The 25,210-nt window shown below is 45.2% G+C and overlaps 1 protein-coding gene across 1 annotated transcript in view; it reads left to right on the plus strand.

Annotated features, from left to right (window-relative positions):
* Positions 1–25,210, plus strand: part of LOC124612555 (odorant receptor 43a-like) — a 107,835-nt gene that overhangs the window by 71,930 nt on the left and 10,695 nt on the right. The window contains exon 6 of the mRNA XM_047140829.1: positions 7,764–7,919. Within this exon, the coding sequence (XP_046996785.1) occupies positions 7,764–7,919 (156 nt within the window). The remainder of the gene's footprint in view (positions 1–7,763; positions 7,920–25,210) is intronic.

A 25,210-nucleotide genomic window follows, 5' to 3' on the forward strand; every position in this document is an offset into this window, starting at 1 on the left:
TAGATTGCTCAGTTGCCTCTGCATGTAAATTTCTGTTGTTTCCAGCCGTTTCCCTATTTGATTCCTCAGGCTTCATAGAATTGTAAGTGGCGTACGGGAGATTTTGCATTGGAGCTATGTATTTACTCTGACGTGTCGAATCGTTGGAATATATTAACCGTATATGCTTGCTTTGTTATTACTCTTCTTTTCACTTGTGTTAAGCATCTATTATAGTTATAGGACTGCTTGTTTAACTTTAGTGCCAAGTGTTTTCACATCTATGTTGTTCTCTTTAGTCTTTCTACTACATTCGCAACTCCTACTACGTCTTATTGCTCAATTGTTTTATATAGTTGCTGTTTGTTACTCCATTGAGGGACTTTTTTGCACCGCACTGTTGCAATGCAGAGGCTAACATTATCTGGTCTTTTATACAGAGTGTAAATTTTACGTTGACAAACCAGAATAACTCGAAAAATAACCTTCACACGAAAAAATGTGTAGAATCCAAAGTTGATTAATTTCGAGGGAGACAGCTGCTGGTGCTAAAATTAGCCCGCCTCCCTAGCCCCTTGGGGGTAGGGCGGGAGCCAACTTTAAAATCTGAAATGGGAACCCCCATTTTTTTATTGCAGAATCAGATTCTACATAAAAAACTACGTACATTTTGTCTCAAACATTTGTTTTGATACTTGGTAGTTGGCGCTGTAATTCAAGAAAATCCATGTTCTCATTTTTGTGTGGAAAATGGTGACAGATAAGTAAAAAATACTTATTTAATTCGTAAATTTTGATTCGCTAGAACTAAAACTCTCCCTCTCTCCCCATAGGGTTGGGTTTGAGAGAGAGGTATTAGAGTTTTACAGATGTTCACCCAAATATAATTTTTTTTTTTTTTTGCAGATTCGGATAAGTTTTTTTCTTTCGTGGTCATGAGGCCACACAACTTTTAATTACCAAACAACTCATCTGACTAGCTAACTAACTAACCAAACATCCTACTTACTAAAAGCTGTATCGCTTTACGGCCAAATGTTCTTTTAACCTAGGAAACAGGTGATAGTCACTGGCGCCAAGCCTCAGTACTTATTTTCTTTAAATGGAACACAGATTTGATCGTGAATTTGTACAAAGAACAATCGTGTATACGAATGTACACCAAACGTCCTCGTCTGATAGAGGTGTTGGCAAGAACCTAGTAGAAACGACACTGCGTGGAATCTAGTGTATTTCTCTGCGTATGAGGAAGGAGAGAAAAGAACAGGTGGAAAGTGTAATATCGATAAACAAGTGGGTAATCGGACGCGGTACCGCGATATCACCTAAGGAGGCAAACCGCTGAGAAACCTCAGTTCGAATTTTGGGCCGCTGAAAAATCATCCGAAACCCTACGGGCCGCAGATGCGTGTATTACCGGCAGTACGGCGAAAGGCTGCTGCCACTCGTAGTCGGCTACGCTGCGTAGAAATGGGCTGCGCCTCGAACACCGATCGGAGCACGAGCGCGGAAGACCTCTTAAGTGTTTGTCCAGGTGGCCGGACAAGTGAAACTGTGAATGAAATTAATCAGTAGCAAGGGTGGCACATCACACAGCCAACTCCTGCGGCAGCCAGCAACCAACGGCACCTCAAATACTTCTCCGCTCAGCGTCCAGAGAGCGACCACTTCGCTGTAGCAGAACTCAGCCGATCGAGACCGATTAATAAGGCTTTCGCCAAGTATGGTCTCACAACAGATTCGTCTAAACTACCACCACCAGTCTCCGTCAGCCGAGGCGCCGATACCACTCCTTCCCACAAACTCCCGATGGTGACTGCAGACGCGTGCTGACATACCAGCGTGGCAGTCCGTCACAGCCTCCTCTTGGAGTTTGTGCGGGAAGCTCTTCGGTGACGGGCGCCAGCAGAGGAAGGTAGTCGCGCTGTCGGCTGTCCTGTGGACCTCGGAGACCGTTTCTCTTTAAACGCCGTGGCGCTGAGCTGGCACGTTCTTCCCCGAAAGCTGCCCCCAGCCACCGTAGAAATAGCGAACGTCCGCCGCCCTGGCACCTGAGACCCGACAGCAAAGGAGAAAGCCGCCGTCTACGGGACGGGACTCCGTCCACAATTTGCAGTGACTGGATGTTCCCCCCACCTTCTGCACTCTCTGGCCTAAAGTTCCCACTCGTCTCCAACGTGAAATGAACAGAATTCGAATACGCATTCACTATACTCCGCATCATGTACAGGTCAGTACATAGCACTCGATTACCTACTCTACACGACAGCGTAATACGGTAGTGAAAAGACATAAATTTGCATGTGTGCAAATTCAGATTTAAAAATGGACGATTGGCTGGTTTTCTAGCTCTTAATAAGTGTATGAAGTGGTCGCAGGGCCTGCCGTCTTGCAAATTTAAATTACAAATACGAAAAAAGACACGTCGACGGGACCTTCCAACGATAGCGAGAAGATCGTTATTCAGTACTTACTTCCTTGTGTGCAACACGTCCGTCGTGTCGACGTATTAGCTTTTTAAAGACTCTAGCAACATCATGTTACTCAGTCTTCAGTAACATGCAGCCATGTTGCTCCGACATCTTATGTCATCTGCCGAAAACCCCATTCCGTCCTTTGTGTCACCTGCAGCCAGTTAAATAGCTCCAAAATCATATAGAAGGCGCCTGTGTAACGAACATGAGCATCCCCACCAAATCTCAACAGTTGCCTACAAATCTGGAAAAACTACCCAGAATTGCACATGTGTGTATAGATAGTTACAACCTCTTGTATGCTTTCCTGTTGGGATAATTGCTTGTTGATCACTCGGGGTCACTAAAAGACGCTTCTGACTGCTTCCTAGCCGGCCGCCGTGACCGAGCGTTTCTAGGCGCTTCAATCTGGAACCGCGCGACCGCTACGGTCGCAGGTTCGAATCCTGCCTCGGGCATGGGTGTGTGTGACGTCCTTAGGTTAGTTAGGTTTAAGTAGTTCTAAGCTCTAGGGGACTGATGACCATAGATGTTAAGTCCCATAGCGTTCAGAGCCTTTTGAACAATTTTGACTGCTTCCTGCAGACGGGGCGGCTCGCTTGTAATCGAGCAGCGCCCTTGCACGTTTGTTTGAAAGTAACGTTGCCGACACGAAGAATGCACAGCAGTGCGCGCAGCGAACAGAGAGCAGTCTGTGGTAGCCAGCTGGTGTGGGACCACAGTGAGCCACGGACGGTTCTCAGGTTTATGTTAATGGCACACAGTAGCGCGAAGAAATGTGATGTGATGTGAACTGTGTTTATGTTTAAAAGTGATTTAATAATAATTAATAGTGTTCAGAGTTTATGCATTGTAATAACTTAGAAGTTGGGGAAACATAGTTTTATCATAATGACTGTTTGTTGGTCAAGAAAGCTGAGCATCAGTGTTGGCAGGAATGCAATATCATCACGTTAGTCGTAAGGAGCGCCATATCGTGCGTCAAGCAGAGAAGAGTGCATACGGGTCGTACATTCACACGCTGTCTCCACGTAGCTGTTTCTACATTCGGGCCTTTGAGACAATTGTTCTCGGCAGCAGAAGGTACGCCTCCTGCTCTCACTAAAAGCACTTCTCTGGAGGGCAGGTTTCACAAGTTTCCTCCCGACAGCTGCCGGAAGGCACGTGCTTTCAGTGGAAAAGTCGGTAGCCCTAAAGACAGCGCGGTACTCTCTGAACAGAAACCAGTTTCGACTGTCATGAGGTTTCTCATGTAAAACATCAACCAGCGACTAGTGTGGTTCAAAAATCTTTATTTACATCGAACCATTGCCAGTTTAGGATTTATTACAAATCCATCATCAGATGGCTCTTACAGATTTTCTTACTTTTATGTAGGTGCCTCGTTTCGTTCTGTTACTGGTGTTGTGCGGGAGGCGAAAAGAAAGTTTTTCATTCAAAATTCAGTAAACTCACCAAAGACTTGATTTTTTCTTTCTTTCTTTTTGATCAAGTCAGAAACAATCAAGGAATGAATTAAAGTTAATAAAACGTGAAATGTGGTCAAAATTTAAGTGGTGTGCAGTACGTGAATGCCGCTTAATTCGCGGGAAACTGCTTGAACGTACACCATTCTATGTTTTATGGCAGCAAATGTGCGTGACATTTACAAAATGTGGCCCTGTTTTATGCAAGTAGCGAGAGTTTTAAGAAAGTTGAGGGAGTAAAAATGTTAATTTCAGGTGCTGCGTAGAGATTACGGGTATAGTAAATTATGTCTTTGCAATAACGATGGAATTCACAAAGTGTACATCGCCGACGTTCAAGAAATGTTCAAAACAAATCAACAACTTACACCATGAACACCGAATGAAAAATCGCGCGCCGCAGTGATCGCAAAGCTTGGCACCCTCAGGGTCGAAGGCGAACTCCTTAGGAGTTGCAAAGCATGCAGGGCGTTCAGCTAGGCGTCCACTCTTAAAGAATTCATATACAAGGTGTTTCACAATTCATGTTACATACTTCTAGGGCCTTTAGAGGGTACTTAGTGGATCAAGTTTTACATAGGAATCCATATCCGGAACGTCATCCGACGACGCTACAGAGCGCCAAAGACGTTAAAATGGCTCTGAGCACTATGAGACTTAACATCCGAGGTCATCAGTCCACTAGAACTTAGAACTACTTAAACATAACTAAGCTAAGGACATCACACACATTCATGCCCGAGGCAGGATTCGAACCTGCGGCCGTAGCGGTCGCGCGGTTCCAGACTGTAGCGCCTAGAACCGCTCGGCCACATCGGCCGGCCAAAGTTAAAGACGCCAGCGATCTCGTACATACAGGGTGATTCCGTGATGATAGCACAAACTTTCTAGGATGATAGAGAAGGATAAATGCATCAATTTGAGGTATGAGTCCCTGTAGCGGAAACGAACGAGTCGAAAGTTATAAGCGAAAGCCGTTCTGATACCTATGACAGTGGAAACGTGTACCGGTACTGTCGTTGGTAAGACTGCAGGGTAGGCAAGTTTCAGAGGTCTAGTATTGACCAAAACAAGGAAAAAATGTCCAATAAACATGAGCTCTAGCCGGCCGTGGTGGCCGAGCGGTTCTAGGCGCTACAGTCTGGAACCGTGCGACCGCTACGGTCGCAGGTTCGAATCCTGCCTCGGGCATGGATGTGTGTTATGTCCTTAGTTTGGTTAGGTTTAAGCAGTTATAAGTTCTAGGGGACTGATGACCTTAGAAGTTAAGTCCCATAGTGCTCGAAGCCATTTGAACCATGAACTCTAAAATGCATATCTGAGGAGGTATGAGAACTTGTTCATCTTCGCTATTGTGAAACATCTCTACTGAACGCATTTTAGAGCCCATCTTTACTAGACATTTTTCCTTGTTTTGGTCTAGATTACCAGTTCTGAAAATTGCCTACCCTACAATCTTAGAAACAACAATACCGGTACATGTATTGCACTTTCAGAAGTATCAGAACTGTTTTCGCTTATAACTATCGACTCGTACGTTTCCGGTACAGTGATTCATACCTCAAATTGATACATTCATCCTTTTCCATCATCCCAGATAGCTTGTAATATCATCCCGGAATTATACTGTATTTACATACATTTACAGGCGCTGGCGTCTGTAACATTGACGCTCTGTGACGTCGTTGGGTGACATTTGCAGACATGGCTTCCTAAGCAAAACCTGGTCTAGCACGTCCCCTCTAGAACTGCAGAAGTGTGTAACACGAATTGTGAAACATCCTGTACAATCGATTAGTGTAATGGGCTGATGAAAACTGATGGAATGTGACGGCATGCAACCAAATGCGAAACAGTCTGTCGTGTAGCTGATCGTGAAATTGACTATCCTTTAAGGTGCAGCTGCAGACAGTGCGATAATTTGCTTTGTAGGGACGGAAAAAAACCGAACATCCAGGGGGTGAATTTGTCCACTGGTTCCAGTTGATATGAACTGCAGTGTTACACACTTTTCACGAAGGATTTTTTGCTCTAAAGGAGTATGACGCAGACCAGGAATCAAGCAAAAGCAAGTTACTTTGACCGGCTATTGGCCAAAAGCAGTGCTCATACCTAGTTGTGGTTTTCTTACGCCCATTATCCCAGTCTTGTTTGCTATGACGTAAACATTCCCTACTGCCCCTGCAAGATCACGCAAACGAGAAACAATCGTAGGAGGCAGAGCACCTTCAGATACCCGCAGCACAATAAATAATCCTCCAGGCAATTTACCATCGAAATTAACAGTCGGCATAATAGTATATGATTCCGTTAAGGCACTGATGTTAGTTGATCTTGATACAACTCTCTTGCTACCTCTAATTTTCACGGTTTCTGTCATATGCATTTCCTCTTCAAATCCTGATTGGTAAGAGTTGAAAACAAATTCCTTACTGAACGATGGGATAATTTTGTTAATCTCATCAACAAATTTCCGGGCCGATTCCGCAGTTTTCATTGTCAAATTGACACTCTGTTTGAAGTTTCCTTAACATGTTTCAATTTTGTACCACTGAAGTTATGCAACCATTCACTGATTCCCTTGGAATCAATGTCATCTATGTCATGCGTAGTTTGATGTTCATAACTTAGTATATCCATATGATGTATATCCTGTAAATTGTGTCGAGCATTGTTCAAACACCAGTTTTTGTAACAAGTACGCTTTGTCCTCCCTTGGATATCCTTAGTTCCTCTTATGCACTACACGTTCCTATTGCTACGGACTTATTCGAAATCTGTTCATAATTAGTTTTTTTAATTTTTTATTCTCTTATTATTATTATTTTTGCTATGTTGTGGATGATTAGTTCAAAATGGCTCTGAGCACTATGGGACTTAACATCTGAGGTCATCAGTCCCCTAGAACTTAGAACTATTTAAACGTAATTAACCTATGGACATCACACACATGAATGCCCGAGGCAGGATTCGAACCTGCGACCGTAGCGGTCGCGCGGTTCCAGACTGAACCGCTCGACCACACCGGCCGGCTGGATGATTAGTAATTAGGTACAGTATTCGCTCCTAGGACAACGACTGTGTTTCCCTACGTTTCACTGGCGACGGGATTCGCGGCTCCCTGTCCGGCAACGATGATGAACTGCATGGCTCGACACCTGATTCAATATCACTCTCACTTGTTAAGCACGTATAGTCATCACTGTACTCCTGATGTACATAGACCGCACAGTCGTATACGGCGCCCCACGATCAACTGACTGATCTTGGAGAATCGTTAATATATCTTCTGTCACTTCTTTTTCACTCTGAAAATTTCCCGGGGTTCCTTTTGACGAAATGTCAACATCGGCAACTACAAAGTAGTGTTTGCTTTGTTTATCGCCGCAATTGCTCTGCTTTGTATCAACCCCATTAGCAGTGTACCACTGTTGTGAGTTACTCGTCGACTGAGCAGTTCAGCCACGTTCCGCAGCCTCGTGCTGTACTCATCACTGGATACCTCCAGCCCCGCCCTCTGTTGCATTTGATAAGGGGTAGGCCAGAAAGAAATGCCAGTGTCGAGATTTGTGGCGAAGAAAATATTGTTGTTGACGTTGGAAGGCCGGCCTGAGTGACCGAGCGGTTCGAGGCGCTTCAGTCTGGAACCGCGCGACCGCTACGGTCGCAGGTTCGAATCCTGCCTCGGGCATGGCATAGTGCTCAAAGCCATTTGAATTTTGTTGCCATTAGCAGGCACTATTGCTGTTTCAAGGCAGACAATATGTAGGACGTCGAAGGCTGTGTACGAAACAGAATTTGTGCGAGCTCACACTCGAGGGACTCCTCGTCCGCCGTGTTGCAGGGCGAGGCGCTGTCCGTGGCGGCGTACAGCAGCCGCTGGGTGGGCGCCGGCGCAGCCTTCCAGAGGGCGCTGTCGGTGGTCATGGCGCGCGCGCACCGGCCGCTGCTCGTCACGGCCGGCCGCCTCTACCCCGTCAACACGGCGGCCTTCGTCGCGGTCAGTCGAGGCGCCCGCCTGCTGACAACCCCGTCGCTCTGCTTGATGCTTTCCTCACCTAACAGCAGTTACAAAAGCTCTCGGGGGTTCATCGGATTGCTTCAAAGCGTACTGGCGAGCAATTCGACATACACTGAGGTGATAAGTCACGGGGTACCACCTAATATCGTGTCGGACCTCCTTTTGCCTGGCTTACTGCAGCTTCTCGATGTGGCACGGACTGAACAAGTCCCCTGCAGAAATACTGAACCGCGTTGCCTTTATAGCCAGCTATAATTGCGAAACTGTTGCCAGTGCAGGATTTTGTGCACAAATTGACCTCTCGATTATATCCCATAAATGCTCGATGGGGTCCATATCGGGCGATCTGGGTGGCCAAATCACTCACTGGAATTGCTCAGAATGTTCTTCAAACCAGTCGCGTCAGTTGTTGCCCGCTAACGTGACGCACTGTCATCCATAAAAATTCCGCCGTTGTTTGGGAACATGAATTCCATGAATGGCTGCCAAACATAAGCATTTCACACGCTGCGACATAGTCACGCATACAAACAGTGATCCAATACTGTCAGATGTTTTTATTACAGTCTCTGATCACAATATCAATTCTTTACACGATGACCGGTTTCAGTCTGTGATGACCATCAAATGTGTGTGAAATCTTATGGGACTTAACTGCTAAGGTCATCAGTCCCTAAGCGTACACACTACTTAACCTAAATTATCCTAAGGACAAACACACACACCCATGCCCAAGTGAGGACCCGAACCTCCACCGGGACCAGCTGCACAGTCCATGACTGCAGCGCCTAAGACCGCCCGGCTAACCCCGCGCGGCCGTAATGACCATCCTCTGATCTTTTTTACACCATGCCATTATGGTCTTATCACTTTAGGACATGGTGTAAAAAAGATCTGAGGGTGGTCATTACTGACTGAAACCAGTCAACGTCTAAGAAATTGATATTCTGATCAGAGACTGGAATAAAAAACATTTGATAACCATTTCCAGTCAATGAGCAGTAGAATTCGACCAGAGCACCCAGTCCACTCCACGTAAACACAACTCACACCGGTATGCAGCCGCCACCAGCTCGCACATCACGTTGTTGTCAACTTGGGTCCGTGGCTTCCCGGCATCGATGCCAGACTCGAACCCTACCATCAGCTCTAACCAGCTGAAAATTCGTCCGACCAGGCCACCATTTTACAGTCACAGTCCAACTGATATGTCACCACCCCAGGAGAGGCGCTGCAGGCGGCGTCGTGCTCTCAGCAAAGGCACCCACGTCGCTCGTCTGCTGCCACAGCCCGCTAACGCCAAATTTCGACACACTGTCCTATCCAGTACGTTCGTCCTACGTACCACTTTGATTTCTGTGGTTATTTCATGCAGTGTTGCTTGTGTGTTAGCATGGACAACTCTACACAAACACCGCTGAACTCGGTCCTTAAGTGAAGGCCGTTGGACACTGGTTTGTCAGTGGTAAAAGGTAATGCCTGAAATTTGGTATTCTCGGCACACTCTTGACAGTGTGGATCTCGGAATATTGAATTCCCTCACCATTTCCGAAATGGAATGTTCCATGCGTCTGGCTCCAACTTCCATTCCGCTTTCAGAGTTTGTTAACTCTCGCCGTGCGGCCATAATCACGCTGGAAATCTTTTCACAGGAATCACCAGAGTACAAGCGACAGCTCCGCCAATGTACTGCCATTTTATACCTCGTGTACGCGGCGCTACCGCCATCTGCATGTGTGTGTATCGCTATCTCATGACTTTCCCACGTCACTGTACTTATCTAGTTGTATGTAGTTGCGCTTTCCACCCTCATAATGAGGTTGACACATCGTGGTAAACAGACAAGGTTGTGCAGCAATCAGCTCATATTTTGACTCCAATATGGAAAGTGTGTGGCTCAAATCCCCACCCAGAAATTCTAGTTTTCATCTGCTACAGTTCCCCTGTATTGATGAAAACGTATGCTGGAATCATTCCTTTCCGAGCTTGCGTTGTGGTCAGTCTCCTTTATTAATTCTTACTCTGTGTGTGTGTGTCTGTGTGTGTGTGTGTGTGTGTGTGTGAGTGTGTGAGTGTGTGAGTGTTGAAACGTATTTCACATATAAACAATCTGTGTAATCTGTGTCTCTGATAGCTAGACTCCCTACACAATACACGGGTACTACGGACGCACTAAAAAATTAAAATAAAATAAAAAATAAAAAAATTGACAGACAATATTTTAGACAAAAGCAAATACTTATACTTGCTTAAATACCGATACTTATAATGGTGTATATGAGGAGAAGGTTTTTGCGGACTAGTACACTCCTGGAAATGGAAAAAAGAACACATTGACACCGGTGTGTCAGACCCACCATACTTGCTCCGGACACTGCGAGAGGGCTGTACAAGCAATGATCACACGCGCGGCGCAGCGGACACACCAGGAACCGCGGTGTTGGCCGTCGAATGGCGCTAGCTGCGCAGCATTTGTGCACCGCCGCCGTCAGTGTCAGCCAGTTTGCCGTGGCATACGGAGCTCCATCGCAGTCTTTAACACTGGTAGCATGCCGCGACAGCGTGGACGTGAACCGTATGTGCAGTTGACGGACTTTGAGCGAGGGCGTATAGTGGGCATGCGGGAGGCCGGGTGGACGTACCGCCGAATTGCTCAACACGTGGGGCGTGAGGTCTCCACAGTACATCGATGTTGTCGCCAGTGGTCGGCGGAAGGTGCACGTGCCCGTCGACCTGGGACCGGACCGCAGCGACGCACGGATGCACGCCAAGACCGTAGGATCCTACGCAGTGCCGTAGGGGACCGCACCGCCACTTCCCAGCAAATTAGGGACACTGTTGCTCCTGGGGTATCGGCGAGGACCATTCGCAACCGTCTCCATGAAGCTGGGCTACGGTCCCGCACACCGTTAGGCCGTCTTCCGCTCACGCCCCAACATCGTGCAGCCCGCCTCCAGTGGTATCGCGACAGGCGTGAATGGAGGGACGAATGGAGACGTGTCGTCTTCAGCGATGAGAGCCGCTTCTGCCTTGGTGCCAATGATGGTCGTATGCGTGTTTGGCGCCGTGCAGGTGAGCGCCACAATCAGGACTGCATACGACCGAGGCACACAGGGCCAACACCCGGCATCATGGTGTGGGGAGCGATCTCCTACACTGGCCGTACACCACTGGTGATCGTCGAGGGGACACTGAATAGTGCACGGTACATCCAAACCGTCATCGAACCCATCGTTCTACCATTCCTAGACCGGCAAGGGAACTTGCTGTTCCAACAGGACAATGCACGTCCGCATGTATCCCCTGCCACCCAACGTGCTCTAGAAGGTGTAAGTCAACTACCCTGGCCAGCAAGATCTCCGGATCTGTCCCCCTTTGAGCATGTTTGGGACTGGATGAAGCGTCGTCTCACGCGGTCTGCACGTCCAGCACGAACGCTGGTCCAACTGAGGCGCCAGGTGGAAATGGCATGGCAAGCCGTTCCACAGGACTACATCCAGCATCTCTACGATCGTCTCCATGGGAGAATAGCAGCCTGCATTGCTGCGAAAGGTGGATATACACTGTACTAGTGCCGACATTGTGCATGCTCTGTTGCCTGTGTCTATGTGCCTGTGGTTCTGTCAGTGTGATCATGTGATGTATCTGACCCCAGGAATGTGTCAATAAAGTTTCCCCTTCCTGGGACAATGAATTCACGGTGTTCTTATTTCAATTTCCAGGAGTTTTTTTTTTTTTTTTTTTTTTTTTTTTTTGTTTGTGGTTTTAGGGCGCAAAACTTCTATGGTCATTAGCGCCGAAATTTCCAGGAGTGTATAATACTAGTAACATACCTTACATGTGTAGGGTATGTTACTAGTATTGCCAAAAGGTCCAACCACTTGCTGTCCAATACACAACTAAATCTAAACGAGCAGTCTTGAATCCAATTACCGTAGTAATTTACTTTAGTAGTGTGGTGTGCGTACTGTAAGACCTTCGGTACACACACCATCTGATTATTTGACTTGTCGCTCTAACAAAGTAGACGAGTGTCAGCAATATGTCTCATGGTCTTATCGTGGCGTGTTTATCTTCTGCCGTTAGGTCAGACGATAGAAATGCCACTTGCATGCTTAAAGTAGCAGATTGACGGTGACCAACTTTAAACAGAACTTGATTAATGTTCACACACATTTATTAAAATAATAAATAACATAGACATTACCTAACTTGATTCTGGATGCTGTTTACAACTGACAATCTGAAGTTCTTTTGGTCTTCATATGTTAATCTTATTCTCACATATGTCTGATACTTGACAAAGTCTCATACATTTATCTTCATGGCTATGTACAGGAATATGGTAATTTTATTAGGCGCAGACTAAAACTTGACTACAGACTGGTACAGACAAATGCAGACTAATGGAGACTGATGCAGACTGACTAATCGGAGGTCTGTACACTGGTTGTAATACCTCGATCATTGAGGTATCACTGCGCGAGTGTGATCTGCGAGGAGAAAAGGTTCTACATTAGCAGCAATCTCATTGGCTGCGTTATATATTAATACCCGGATCAGCGGAAGTGGAATTTGGTCCGTCTCTAAGACAGCGCCATCTCGTAGTGCGGAGACGGACGAGCGCTGCGCCTGCACTGTTGTGCTTAGCTGGGCACGCTGTAGTGCAAAAGTTGTGTATACGCTGACTACGCAGGACTATGTACACAACATGTAGCCTTTAAAAGAAAATCATCTTCGAGCTGTCGATATCTATCATGAATCGGGTTAAGAAAGCTCTGAAATGACAGGTTTGGTCCAAAAAAACCACTTAAGACTGTCATATTGCATCTAAGAATTTCGTTGCTTGTTGCAGCGGGTGATCAAACTTCGCAAATGAAATGTAATTCATTTGAGCCGATGACATTTCAAGGTTTGTGTAGAAACATTAACTTTTTACTTAAAAATAGTCTGAGTCCTGGCTATGTGTGATGCACAGAACCGTAATTACCACTAGTTTTTAGTAATGTCACTGATTTTGGTGATTTAATTATTTTAGTTGGAACAAATTAAATATCAAACTTATAATTATTTGTGCAATTACGCGGGCTACTACACAATAAAGTAAGCAACTTTTCCTGCTCTCTGCTGTCAGTATTTAATTACGAAACTATAACCTGGACTGCAGTTATTTATTCAACTCGAGAGAGCTACGACAGAAATAGCTATCAAAATTGTTGTTTCTACGTTTCTTTTACGTATTTTATTCCCGTCTCGTTATAGTAGAACGGCCTGATGAAGGGGTTAATAGCTTTCAGCCAAACGTCCCCACAGACCAGGAATGGAAGAGGGGTTTCGGAGGGGCTGGGGGAGGGGGGGGGGGTGGAATCCCCGACAGGAAACTACTTGCAGTCCCGGCACTCGCCTCGTGCACACTTATTTCAATTTATTTCGTGGACGGTGTTGTCCATTATTTCCGACAAAATTAAAATTTTGTGTTGGTAAGTCTATAGTACACTAAACGACACAAAACGAGAAGTACGCAGAAGATTCGAGAAAAGGAAATGAAATGAAACCGCAACCGTTGAAAGGGATGTGGTGTTATTTCAGTGACCACAAAATCTAGTGGCGTTAACAACGAACTTGGTGGTACGAGTCTACATACAGTACGACTTTGTGCCCCTTCTGATGTACATGCATGGACTGATTCTTTACTGGAGGCAACCTGGCCCAAAACTGTTGCAACTGATCCTTGATATCCTGCGAACACCGCTAATGCACCCTCTTGGCTATTAAGCCCTCGCAGAGAATTGCAACTCTTCATCATTTCCAAAATCGCAAATGGTGCGTACGTGTACCACGGTACATTTGCATACGATCATTCACATTTTCCGCGAGGCAGTGAACACGTATCAATAAGTCCAGCGGCATATGTAGCCCGTTCATCTTCCTCTAACATCCAAAGCACTCTTGTCGATGGATTCTCCAGAAGTACAGCCAGTCCTAAAGTGCCGTAAAATATTCCTCAGCTGAGTAAAGCTGCCACAAAACTAGCTCCACTAGGTATGTGTCACACACGGAAGTCAAGTAATTACATTAGGTTTAGCTGTTACTGCTAAGCGAAAAGAAAAACACCTTACATAAAATATCTTTTTTTGTTGTAACTTTGAGTACATCACGTTTTGCTGTCAAGTCCAAATAATAATAGTCTTTAGTAGTCCTTTATCACCTCAGCACATTCTATCTTTCTAGCAGGTAAATTACGAATTGAACTGACGGCCTGCTGCTGTAAATACCGCACTCTTCATCAGTTAATAAACAGTTTGTAATAACAGACGTTGTTAAATCGTTTTTAATGCTCACTCAAATACTGTGCACTTCATCACTTTGAAAACTCTTTAAAGTTCACGGTTACGACTGCGCAGTTCTCCCCACGGGATTTACTACCCTTCGAAAGAAACTCTCATTCTTCACTGACAAATTCGAATTTTCTGTAGACATCATCCACGACTGATCATAAACTTTCACATATTGATTTAGTTCTTCAGAAAAAACCATTTCACAATTTTCACTCGTATAACTTGAGTTCCGAGCTGCATGACCTGACACACGAGAGCTCACCACGAACCCCTGTAGACCCACGTGTGAAATACTCTTCCGGTGAAAGCTCTGTCCTCTGATCAGCCGAATAACACTGTAACCAGTCAGACTCCTATTTCAACTCAGTAACTTCCCTCTTTCCATCGACCCCATTTCCGAAATTTAAATGAAAATAAAAACTCATACATTCTCAAAAGCAAATAAAATCAGATTTACCTTGTCTTTATTCGCCTGAAAGCCCGAAATAAATATTATGTTATTAGAGTACCAAAAACTGGTTTATTTTAGTATTAACATATTTCCCCATGTACGTGACTCACGTGACGGTTCCCACGCTCGCTTGCACGATTGATACTTCGCATTCACACCGAGTTCGCCCACTCATTCATTCAGACGACAAAGCAAATAAATAAAGATGTTGTCATCCTACAGGCATAATAATTGTAGCTGTTTGAAACTACAACTATTACGCAAATTTTATGTTTCTAATCAAAATGCTGTTTATTCAGTTACTGAATGCCAGTCACTCGGTTTAAATTCTTCACTAACGTTTACCAAAAATGTATTTCTTTTTTTGGTTGTGGTTTTATGGCGCAAAACTGCTACGGTCACAAGCGCCCATTCTGTGGCTTAGGGAAGGGTAAAAAACAGAATGTGAAACCAGCAGCAATGGGAGCGACACTCAAGAAGGAGGGAAACTAAAAACGGAAGGAAATCTTAGAAAACTACTATTGAAGGGAGGGAGGGTTATATTTCCCAAGGAGGAGCTTCAAATGACCAATGTCGTCTCACGGACACAGATAAACTCAAGGAAGCGATCGGCTGAGCGCGTGTCATCTGCTAAAATGGAAGATGTATCAGGCGACAGCTGTAGACGGGCGCGTAACGGAGTAAAATAGGGGCACTCAAGTAAAAGGTGTCTCACCGTCCAAAGTTGAGAGCAGTGGGGACAGAGTGGGGGAGGATCGCCACTTAAAAGATGTCGATGTCTAAAAAGACAGTGCCCTATCCGGAGTCTAGTTAAAATTACCTCCTCTCGACGACGAGGTCGGGAGGAAGACGTCCAAGCACAGGGAAGAGGTTTGACGTCCCGTAATTTATTATCGGGAAGTGTCGACCAATATGCGTGCCATAAAAGAACAACACGACGACATAAAACACTCTGTAGATCGGCTAAGGGAACCGTGCGAACAGCAGGCTGAAGAAGAGAGACTGCAGCCTTGGCCGCTAGATCGGCTGCCTCGTTTCCGCGGATACCAACGTGTCCTGGGATCCAGAGGAACGCCACAGAGACTCCCCCCAAGTGGAGCAAGTGGAGGCAGTCGTAAATCCGGTGGACCAGAGGGTGGACGGGATAAAGAGGTTGGAGGTTGAGAAGACAGCTGAGCGAATCCGAGCATATAATATACTGTATCCGCTCATGGCGACGGATGTATTGGACAGCCTGGAGAACAGCATAAAGCTCGCAGTAAAAATCGAATACTGGTCGGGAAGCCGAAATCTATTAGGGGTGTCGCCAACAATATAGGCACTCCCAACACCAAAGGTGTCAGCGTAAATAAATATGGCATCCTGCATGATTGAGAGGAGTGAGGACAAAGCGGGGGAGGATCACCAATTAAAAGATGTGTCATGAAGTTATCATGGAAAGTCATACCTTTTACGTTATTTTGTTTGTTTCAAAAGTTATTTTGTGATGTGAAACAGAAATTCATGCCTTCGTCAACTACAAGCATTACTGAAGCTCTGTACAAAGTTTCATTAACAAATAGGTTGCTAAAAATCTGTTTAATAATTCATAGATATATACGTAACATTTGATCTGCAGATGTCGCCCACTTCCGGGCTGAAAACTCTTACCGTGTTCTGCCACGATGAAGACCGAAGAACCTGTGTGGTGTCAGTAGACGCAATAAAACTGAATTAAATACTACTCCCTGCACGCTAGTCGCTGACGTATTGAACTATGATTTGTTTTCAAAGAATATTCTTAAGAATCTATTTTATTTACTAGCGATTCATAAAGAACATTAACACATTTAATCACACTATGTAAACATGGAAGTAGTTGCCAGGGAGTAACTAATGAAAACATAAGCAAATTCCTTTTAACAAATGGGAATTTTATTCATATTAATAGTGCCTAAAAGCATTTCTTAAAGGAAACAGATTTAAAATTATAATCAAAAAGTACCCTCTAAATATCAACGTTACAATTTATTCAGAGGCAGAAAGAAACAAGTTTTGACTGTATGAGCTTTTGGGCAGAGAACCTTGCTGCTCCCTTTTGACACGGCCGTAGTTACGACCGCTCACAACAGCCTCTGAAAGACTAGACTGGTGCAAATATGCAACACACAAGATAACTTTAAACTAAGAGTTTTAACAAATTACATAAGCACACAAACTCTGCACCCCCTAGGAGGGATGGAACAGGTACAAAACACTGACAATTAAAATATTAACCTTGCCACCAAAGATGAAACTTGATTTTAACTCCTAAGAAAAGTCTTACGGTGAAAGGGTTGCAACTTTATATACTAAAATGATCATTTAAATAAAAGCCCATGAAATGCAATCTTATATGAAATTCTACAAAGTTGGTCAAACAATAGTTAAGATGCTGTACAGTACGCAGATACCGCCTCTCAAGATCATAGGCAATAATATCAAAGTTTACAAAGATCAGAACATATTTGAGGTATTAGGCCGTTACACTGCAAGCAATAAATTCTTTAACACACCAAATCCGACAAACATGACAGAGGCACCTACTAACGTACGGTAGATTGATAGGGAGATTACCGAACAACCTGAACCGCAGGTTGCTCTAACCCACCCCAACTCCACAAGGGAAAAACGGACCACCCAATTTATAAACGACATCCTTCCCGCGGGTGGGCAAACGGAGAAGAATGGTGAGGCGTCCACAAAGCAAAACGGCTGGTGACCTCACCAAGAAAACAAGTAGAATTTAACAAGAGTAAATCAAACAAGATATCACCAATCACTTAACTTCTAATAAACTGCGATTTCTCGAGAAGAGGTGGCGCAGCACCCCCAAATCGCTCTCCCGAACCGTCCGCTGCCAGCGGCTTCAACGGACGCAGGAAGGCGCGCCGATCTCCCGTCTCACGGCGTCGCAGCTCGCACCGGCCAGACTGATGTCGTGGGTTGACTCCTGCTGCTCTCGTGTCGACCGCCAAGTCACTACCCCTCGCTATACGGCGCGGCCCACTGGACTCACGAGGCGACGTCCCGGCCGTTGTCAGTTTTGGTGACCGGCGCTGCTACTCCTGAGCCAAGTAGCCCCTCAGTTGGCCTCACAAGGGCTGCGTGCGACCCGCTTGCCAACAGCACTCAGCAGACAAAGACGGTGACCCGTGCAAGTGTTAGCCAAGCCCGACAGCGCTTAACTTCGGTGATCTCGCGGGAATCGGTGTTACCACTGAGGCAAGGCCGTTGGCAGTCAAATCATAACTGATCTTTGACCCCTTAATCATGGAGATGAACATAATATGGCTACGAGCGTAATTAGACACTCACATACCAATAAAGGGACACAAACCAAGAATTCCAGTATCAACAGAAAAAAAAATCAGGGCTTTAGTACTGAACACACACCAAAATCTCAACAAGGAGATAAGAAGATTCGGCTGCCAACCGTAGTTCAATTTAAAAGCAACGTCCAACGGCGTACCGGTAGCAGGGCCCGCGACGCGGATCGGAAAATCAACAAGATTTAAATGGATGAACATGATTGGCAAACAAACTGCGATTATATTATTAGGCAGTACCTTAAATAGCAAGAAATTGGCACAAATCCTTTTCTCGCAGAATTACCAAGTTAACTAGCAAGCATCAAATCCACTCACAGCAATAAATGTGGTAACTTAAACCAAAGCCCACAAAGCTATCGTATAAAGAAGGTAAAAACGCAGTATGTCTTAATTACAGAAAATCGCAAGTTTACGCCGATATAACAAGCAGCTCGTACAATCTTGAACTCGCAGTCAATGTACGCTCAACCGGTGCTTGAGCAAGCAGAAAGAATGAGCCGGTATTTTAGAGTTCTAATAGCCGTGAAGGCGACTAAGGTTGACAAGCAGACGGCGATTCACTGGGACAGACAACAGAAAGGAACATTTTATGAATCTCACGGTGTTCCCAAATTCACTCAACAGAAGTAAGTCCATAGTTGTAGCACGGCACGCTTCCCTCACCTTAAAGGTGCGTCCGTACTGCTCGTGCTCGCCAGACCTGTGCTCGCCATACTCGTCTCTCAAACTTGTCTGGTGCTGCTCCTGTCTTCGTCCACAGTTGTTTGCCAGGCTTTGGCTCGCGAGGATCCGCACCGTACTCCCGGTCGTGGCCAGTGCCAATTTCCTGATTTAAAAATGGATGAAGTGGTTATAGCAAGTGCCAGCTTCCTTGTGATGCACCTTTTAGCTGAAGAAGAAGATAGAAGAAGACGCTACAGAGGCCCAATAAAACGCAGTTGGGGATGACCACAGCTTTCAAAAGCCGAAGAGGATGTAGTGGGAGTGATTTGATGGATGAGTTGGATGTTGAAAACATACATTTTTCTTCTGGCGGACCTTCCTGTAAGCGGCTAATAAGCTGATCGTTTTTTTTAGTTCGGCCACATCCACGTGGAGTTCTGTCGCGATGGAATCCCACGCTACGTTTTATTAAATGGTTCAAATGGATCTGACCACTATGGGACTTAACATCTTAGGTCATCAGTCCCCTAGAACTTAGAACTACTTAAACCTAACTAACCTAAGGACATCACACACATCCATGCCCGAGGCAGGATTCGAACCTGTGACCGTAGCAGTCGCGCGGCTCCGGACTGAGCGCCTAAAACCGCGAGACCACCGCGGCCGGCTTGGGGGAAGGAGACCAGACAGCGAGGTCATCGGTCTCATCGGATTAGGGAAGGATGGGGAAGGAAGTCGGCCGTGCCCTTTCAGAGGAACCATCCCGCCGGCATTTGCCTGAAGTGATTTAGGGAAATCACGGAAAACCTAAATCAGGATGACCGGACGCGGGATTGAACCGTCGTCCTCCCGAATGCGAGTCCAGTGTCTAACCACTTCCATAAAGTATCTAGCAGTATGCGTACGCTGCGATTTAAAGCGCAACGACCATATAAAACTAATCGCAGGTGCCTGACGATTCGTGTGAAGAGTGCTCAGGAAATGTAGTCTGCCAACAAAGGAGATAGGCTACAAAACTCTTTGTCGACCAGTACTCGAATATCAATCGTCAATATGAGATCAGTTCCAGAAAGGATAGCAGAAATAGTGAAGATCCAGCAACACTTTTCGTTACGGGCTCATTTAGTAAGCACCAAAGCGTCGCGGAGATTATCAACCGACTCCAGTGGCAGACTTGCAAGAGAGACGTCCTGCACCTAGCTGTTGCTCACTGTTAAAGTTCCGAGAGCGCGCGTTTGTAGAAGAAGTTGACGTTAGACAGTGCCGAGTTAACAGGGAGCGTTAGTGGCAACCTTTCTTCTCGCGAACCATTCGCGACAGGAACAGCAAAGCAGGTGAGTGACCGTGGTACACAGAGTACCCTCCGCCACACACCGCGAGCTGACTTCCGGAGTATAGGTGCAGATGCAGACGCGGATGTAGAATCCTGCTGGTGGATGTGATTTTTACTGCCAGTATTGGGCCAGTGAAAGAAGGTGAGACGGTGACATAAAGTTCCTAGCTGCAGTGTCCTGAGTCACATTCCAGATCTGCCCGCAGAGTCCCCTGCGACAGTGTTGACGGTGGTCCGTCCCTCCGATGGGGCCGTTAAGCTCTGCGGCGCCCTCTGTGCTGTTCGAGAGGAGCGGACCGCGTGCCGGCACCGTGCCGAACCCTCTTCCTTCTTTCATCACCACCATCATCACAAACCTAAACACAACGCTACAATGTACACGCATCCATACACTACATCTACATATCTACATCTACATACATACTCCGCAATCCACCATACGGTGCGTGGCGGAGGGTACCTCGTACCACAACTAGCATCTTCTCTCCCTGTTCCACTCCCAAACAGAACGAGGGAAAAATGACTCCCTATATGCCTCTGTACGAGCCCTAATCTCTCTTATCTTATCTTTGTGGTCTTTCCGCGAAATGTAAGTTGTCGGCAGTAAAACTGTACAGCAGTCAGCGTTAAATGCTGGCTCTCTAAATTTCATCAGTAGCGATTCACGAAAAGAACGCCTCCTTTCCTCCAGAGACTCCCACCCGAGTTCCTGAAGTATTCCCGTAACACTCGCGTGATGATCAAACCTACCAGTAACAAATCTAGCAGCCTGCCTCTGAATTTCTTCTATGTCCTTCCTCAATCCGACCTGATAGGGATCCCAAACGCTCGAGCAGCACTCGAGAATAGGTCGTATTAGTGTTCTATAAGCGGTCTCCTTTACAGATGAACCACATCTTCCCAAAATTCTACCAATGAACCGAAGACGACTATCCGCCTTCCCCACAACTGCCATTACATGCTTGCCCGACTTCATATCGCTCTGCAATGTTACGCCCAAATGTTTAATCGACGTGACTGTGTCAAGCGCTACACTACTAATGGAGTATTCAAATATTACGGGATTCTTTTTCCTATTCATCAGCATTAATTTACGTTTATCTACATTTAGACTCAGCTGCCATTCTTTACACCAATCACAAATCATGTCCAAGTCATCTTGTATCCTCCTACAGTCACTCAACGAAGACACCTTCCCGTACACCACAGCATCATCAGCAAACAGCCGCACATTGCTATCCACCCTACCCAAAACATCATTTATGTAGATAGAAAACAACAGCGGACCTACCACACTTCCCTCGTGCACTCCAAATGATACCCTCACCTCCGATGAACACTCACCATCGAGGACAACGTACTGGGTTCTATTACTTAAGAAGTCTTCGAGCGACTCACATACTTGGGAACCAATCCCATATGCTCGTACCTTAGTTAAGAGTCTGCAGTGGGGCACCGAGTCAAACGCTTTCCGGAAGTCAAGGAATATGGCATCCGTCTGATACCCTTCATCCATGGTTCGCAAGATATCATGTGAAAAAAGCGCGAGTTGCGTTTCGCACGAGCGATGCTTTCTAAAACCGTGCTGCAACAAACCGATGGTAAGGATATTGGTCTGTAATTTTGAGGATCCGTCCTTCTACCCTTCTTATATACAGGCGTCACCTGCGCTTTTTTCCAGTCTCTCGGGACGTTGGGCAAGAGATTCGCGATAAATGCAAGCTAAGTAAGGAGCCAATACAGTAGATTACTCTCTGTAAAACCGAATTGGAATCCCATCAGGACCTGGCGATTTATTTATTTTCAACCCATTCAGCTGCTTCACAACCCCCGGCATGTCTATGTCCTCCATACGGGAATCTGTACGAGACTCAAACGGCGGTACGTTTATACGATCCTCCTGCGTGAAAGATTTCTCAAATGCTAAATTTAAAATTTCAGCTTTCGTTTTGCTGTCTTCCGTTGCCAGGCCAGACTGATCAGTGAGTGACTGGATGGGAGCCTTCGACCTGCTTACCGATTTTACGTAAGACCAGAATTTCCTTGGGTTTTCAGCAAGATCTTTTGCTAAGGTATGACGGTGGTAGTGGTTGTATGCTTCGCGCATCGCTCTTTTTACAGCAGCACGAATCTCTACTAACTTTTGCCTGTCCTCATTCTCCCGATCTTTCTTGTACCGCGAGTGCAACTGTCTTTGCTTCCTGCGCATTCTCCGAATTGCGCTGTTAAACCACGGTGGGTCTTTTTCGTCCGTAACCCACTTTTTCGGTACATACTTGTCCAATGCGTGATTACAATGTGTTAAAAATTTGCCCATAATTCTTCCACGTCCATCGTACCGGAAGTAAATGAAGTCGATTCACCTACACTCTGCAAATATGCATACAATACATCTCTCACATATCCTCCAGGAAAGAGTTCTGAATTTACTTGAGGTATCTTTGGCATTTCTGATACGCGTCTCTCGGTAGTTTGCACAACAACCCCAGCAGCAGACAAAACAACTTCCACCTACTAATAAACAAGAAAAACAAGACAGGTATTCTATGTGTCAGAGCATGGAATGTTACCTCCTTTAATCGAGAAGGTAGGTAACAGAATTTAAAAAGGGAAATGTTTTAGTTGAAGTTACATACAGAAAGAGTTAGTGTAGTGCAATGGCAGGAAGAACGGGAAAATATAATAAGGGTAATGCAGGAGTAGGTTTAATAACGAATTTACGGAAGCGAGCAAGTTACTACGAGTAGCATAGTTAACGCGTTCTCGTAGCCGAGATAGAGACGAAATTAACACCGTGGGCAGTAGTAGTATGCCAACCATCTCCGCAGGCGATAGAGATACTGAAAGAATCTATGATAAAGGAAGTTATTCTGATAGCTGAGGGAGATGAAAATTTAATTGTGATGGAAGACTGGAATTTGATGGTAGGAAAAAGAAAAGAAAGAAAAATATGAGGACAAATGGACGAGGGAAAGTAACGACAGAGGAAACTCAAAGCCAAATTTAATAAGCGCCAACGTCTGGTTTGAGAGATATAAAAGAAGATTGTGTATTCGAAGGTACCTGGAGGCAGTGGAAGGTTTCTGACTCATTATATAATAGTAAGACATTTCGAAACCAGATTTTAAACTGTAAGACATTTGCAGGTGCAGATGTCGACTCTTACCATAATTAATTGGTTACGAACTGTAGATTAAAACTGATGACATTTCAGCAGCATAGAAATTAAAGATTTGTGACCTAGATAAACTGGAAGAACCAGATGTTCTTGATAATTTCAGAGGAAGTATTACCCTTCGATTGTCCGGAACAGAGCAAAGAAGAACTGTGGAAGACGAATGGTTTGCATTGAGAGGTGAAATTCGAATAATAAAGGTAGCAGATGGTCAAATAGGTAAAAAGAAAAGGCGTATTATAAATCCTTGGACATTCTAGCAGAAACTAATTTATCCCATAAAAGGAGAAAAGTATAAAAATGTAGGGGGAAGCAGGCGAAAAGGAATACAGATGTCTAAAAAATTATATTGACAGAAAGTACAAAGCCCCTAACTCGGAATAGCTAGAGGACAATTCCAGCACGTACAGTCATACACAAATAGGGGAAATATAGATGCCGCCTATAGGAAAGTTAAGCACACATTTGAAGAAAAGAGAAGCAGCTGTATGAATATGAAGAGCTCAGATGGCAAAGAAAGGAAAGCTGAAAGATGGAAGGAATATGTCAACACCTATACAAGAGAAATGCACTTGAAGACAGTATCTTAGAAAGGAAAGAGTAAGTAAATGAAGATACGGGGAGATATGATAAGACGATAAGAATTTGACAGGGCTCTGTATGGCCTGAGTCGAAACAAGGCCTGGGTCGAAACAAGGCCTCTGGGGTGATTGACACTCTTCATAATTACTGAGATTTTTACAAGAGCCAACGCCTTGATACATAAAGAATAATGCCATAATTCTAGGGCGGATGCTGACGTGTATGAATTTTACCAAATATTACCAAACCATCAGTCCAATAAGTTATGGTTGCAAAATACTGACACGAATTATTTACAGAAGAATGGAAAAGCTAATAGCCGATTTTGGGGAAAGATGACTTTGGGTTCCAGAGAAATGATGCAAGACGCGAGGCAAAAATGGCCGTACAAATTACCTTAGAATATAAGTTTACGCCCCCCCCCCCCCCCCATGAACCATGGACCTTGCCGTTGGTGGGGAGGCTTGTGTGCCTCAGCGATACAGATGGCCGTACCGTAGATGCAACCACAACGGAGGGGTATCTGTTGAGGGCCAGACAAACGTGTGGTTCCTGGAGAGGGGCAGCAGCCTTTTCAGTAGTTGCACGGGCAACAGTCTGGATGATTGACTAATCTGGCCTTGTAACACTAACCAAAACGGCCTTGCTGTGCTGGTACTGCGAACGGTTGAAAGCAAGGGGAAACTACAGCCGTAATTTTTCCCGAGGGCAAGCAGCTTTACTGTATGGTTAATGATAATGGCGTCCTCTTGGGTAAAATATTCCGGAGGTAAAATAGTCCCCCATTCGGATCTCTGGGCGGGGACTACTCAAGAGGATGTCGTTATCACGAGAAAGAAAACTGGCGTTCTACTGATCGGAGCGTGGAATGTCAGATCCCTTAATCGGGCAGGTAGGTTAGAAAATTTAAAAAAGGAGATGGATAGGTTAAAGTTAGATATAGTGGGAATTAGTGAAGTTCGGTGGCAGGAGGAACAAGACTTTTGGTCAGGCGAATACAGGGTTATAAATACAAAGTCAAATAGGGGTAATGCAGGAGCAGGTTTAATAAAGAATAAAAAAATAGGAATACGGGTAAGCTACTACAAACAGCATAGTGAAGGCATTATTGTGGCCAAGATAGACACGAAGCTCATGTCTACTACAGTAGTACAAGTTTATATACCAACTAGCTCTGCTGATGAAGAAATTGAAGAAATGTATGATGAAATAAAAGAAATTATCCAGATAGCGAAGGGAGACGAAAATTTAATAGTCATGGGTGACTGGAATTTGGTAGTAGGAAAAGGGAAAGAAGGAAACGTAGTAGGTGAATATGGATTGGGGGTAAGAAATGAAAGAGGACGCCGCCTGGTAGAATTTTGCACAGAGCACAACT

The sequence above is a fragment of the Schistocerca americana genome, chromosome 4 (genome assembly GCF_021461395.2).
Source record: "Schistocerca americana isolate TAMUIC-IGC-003095 chromosome 4, iqSchAmer2.1, whole genome shotgun sequence".
Taxonomy (NCBI): Eukaryota; Metazoa; Arthropoda; class Insecta; order Orthoptera; family Acrididae; genus Schistocerca; species Schistocerca americana.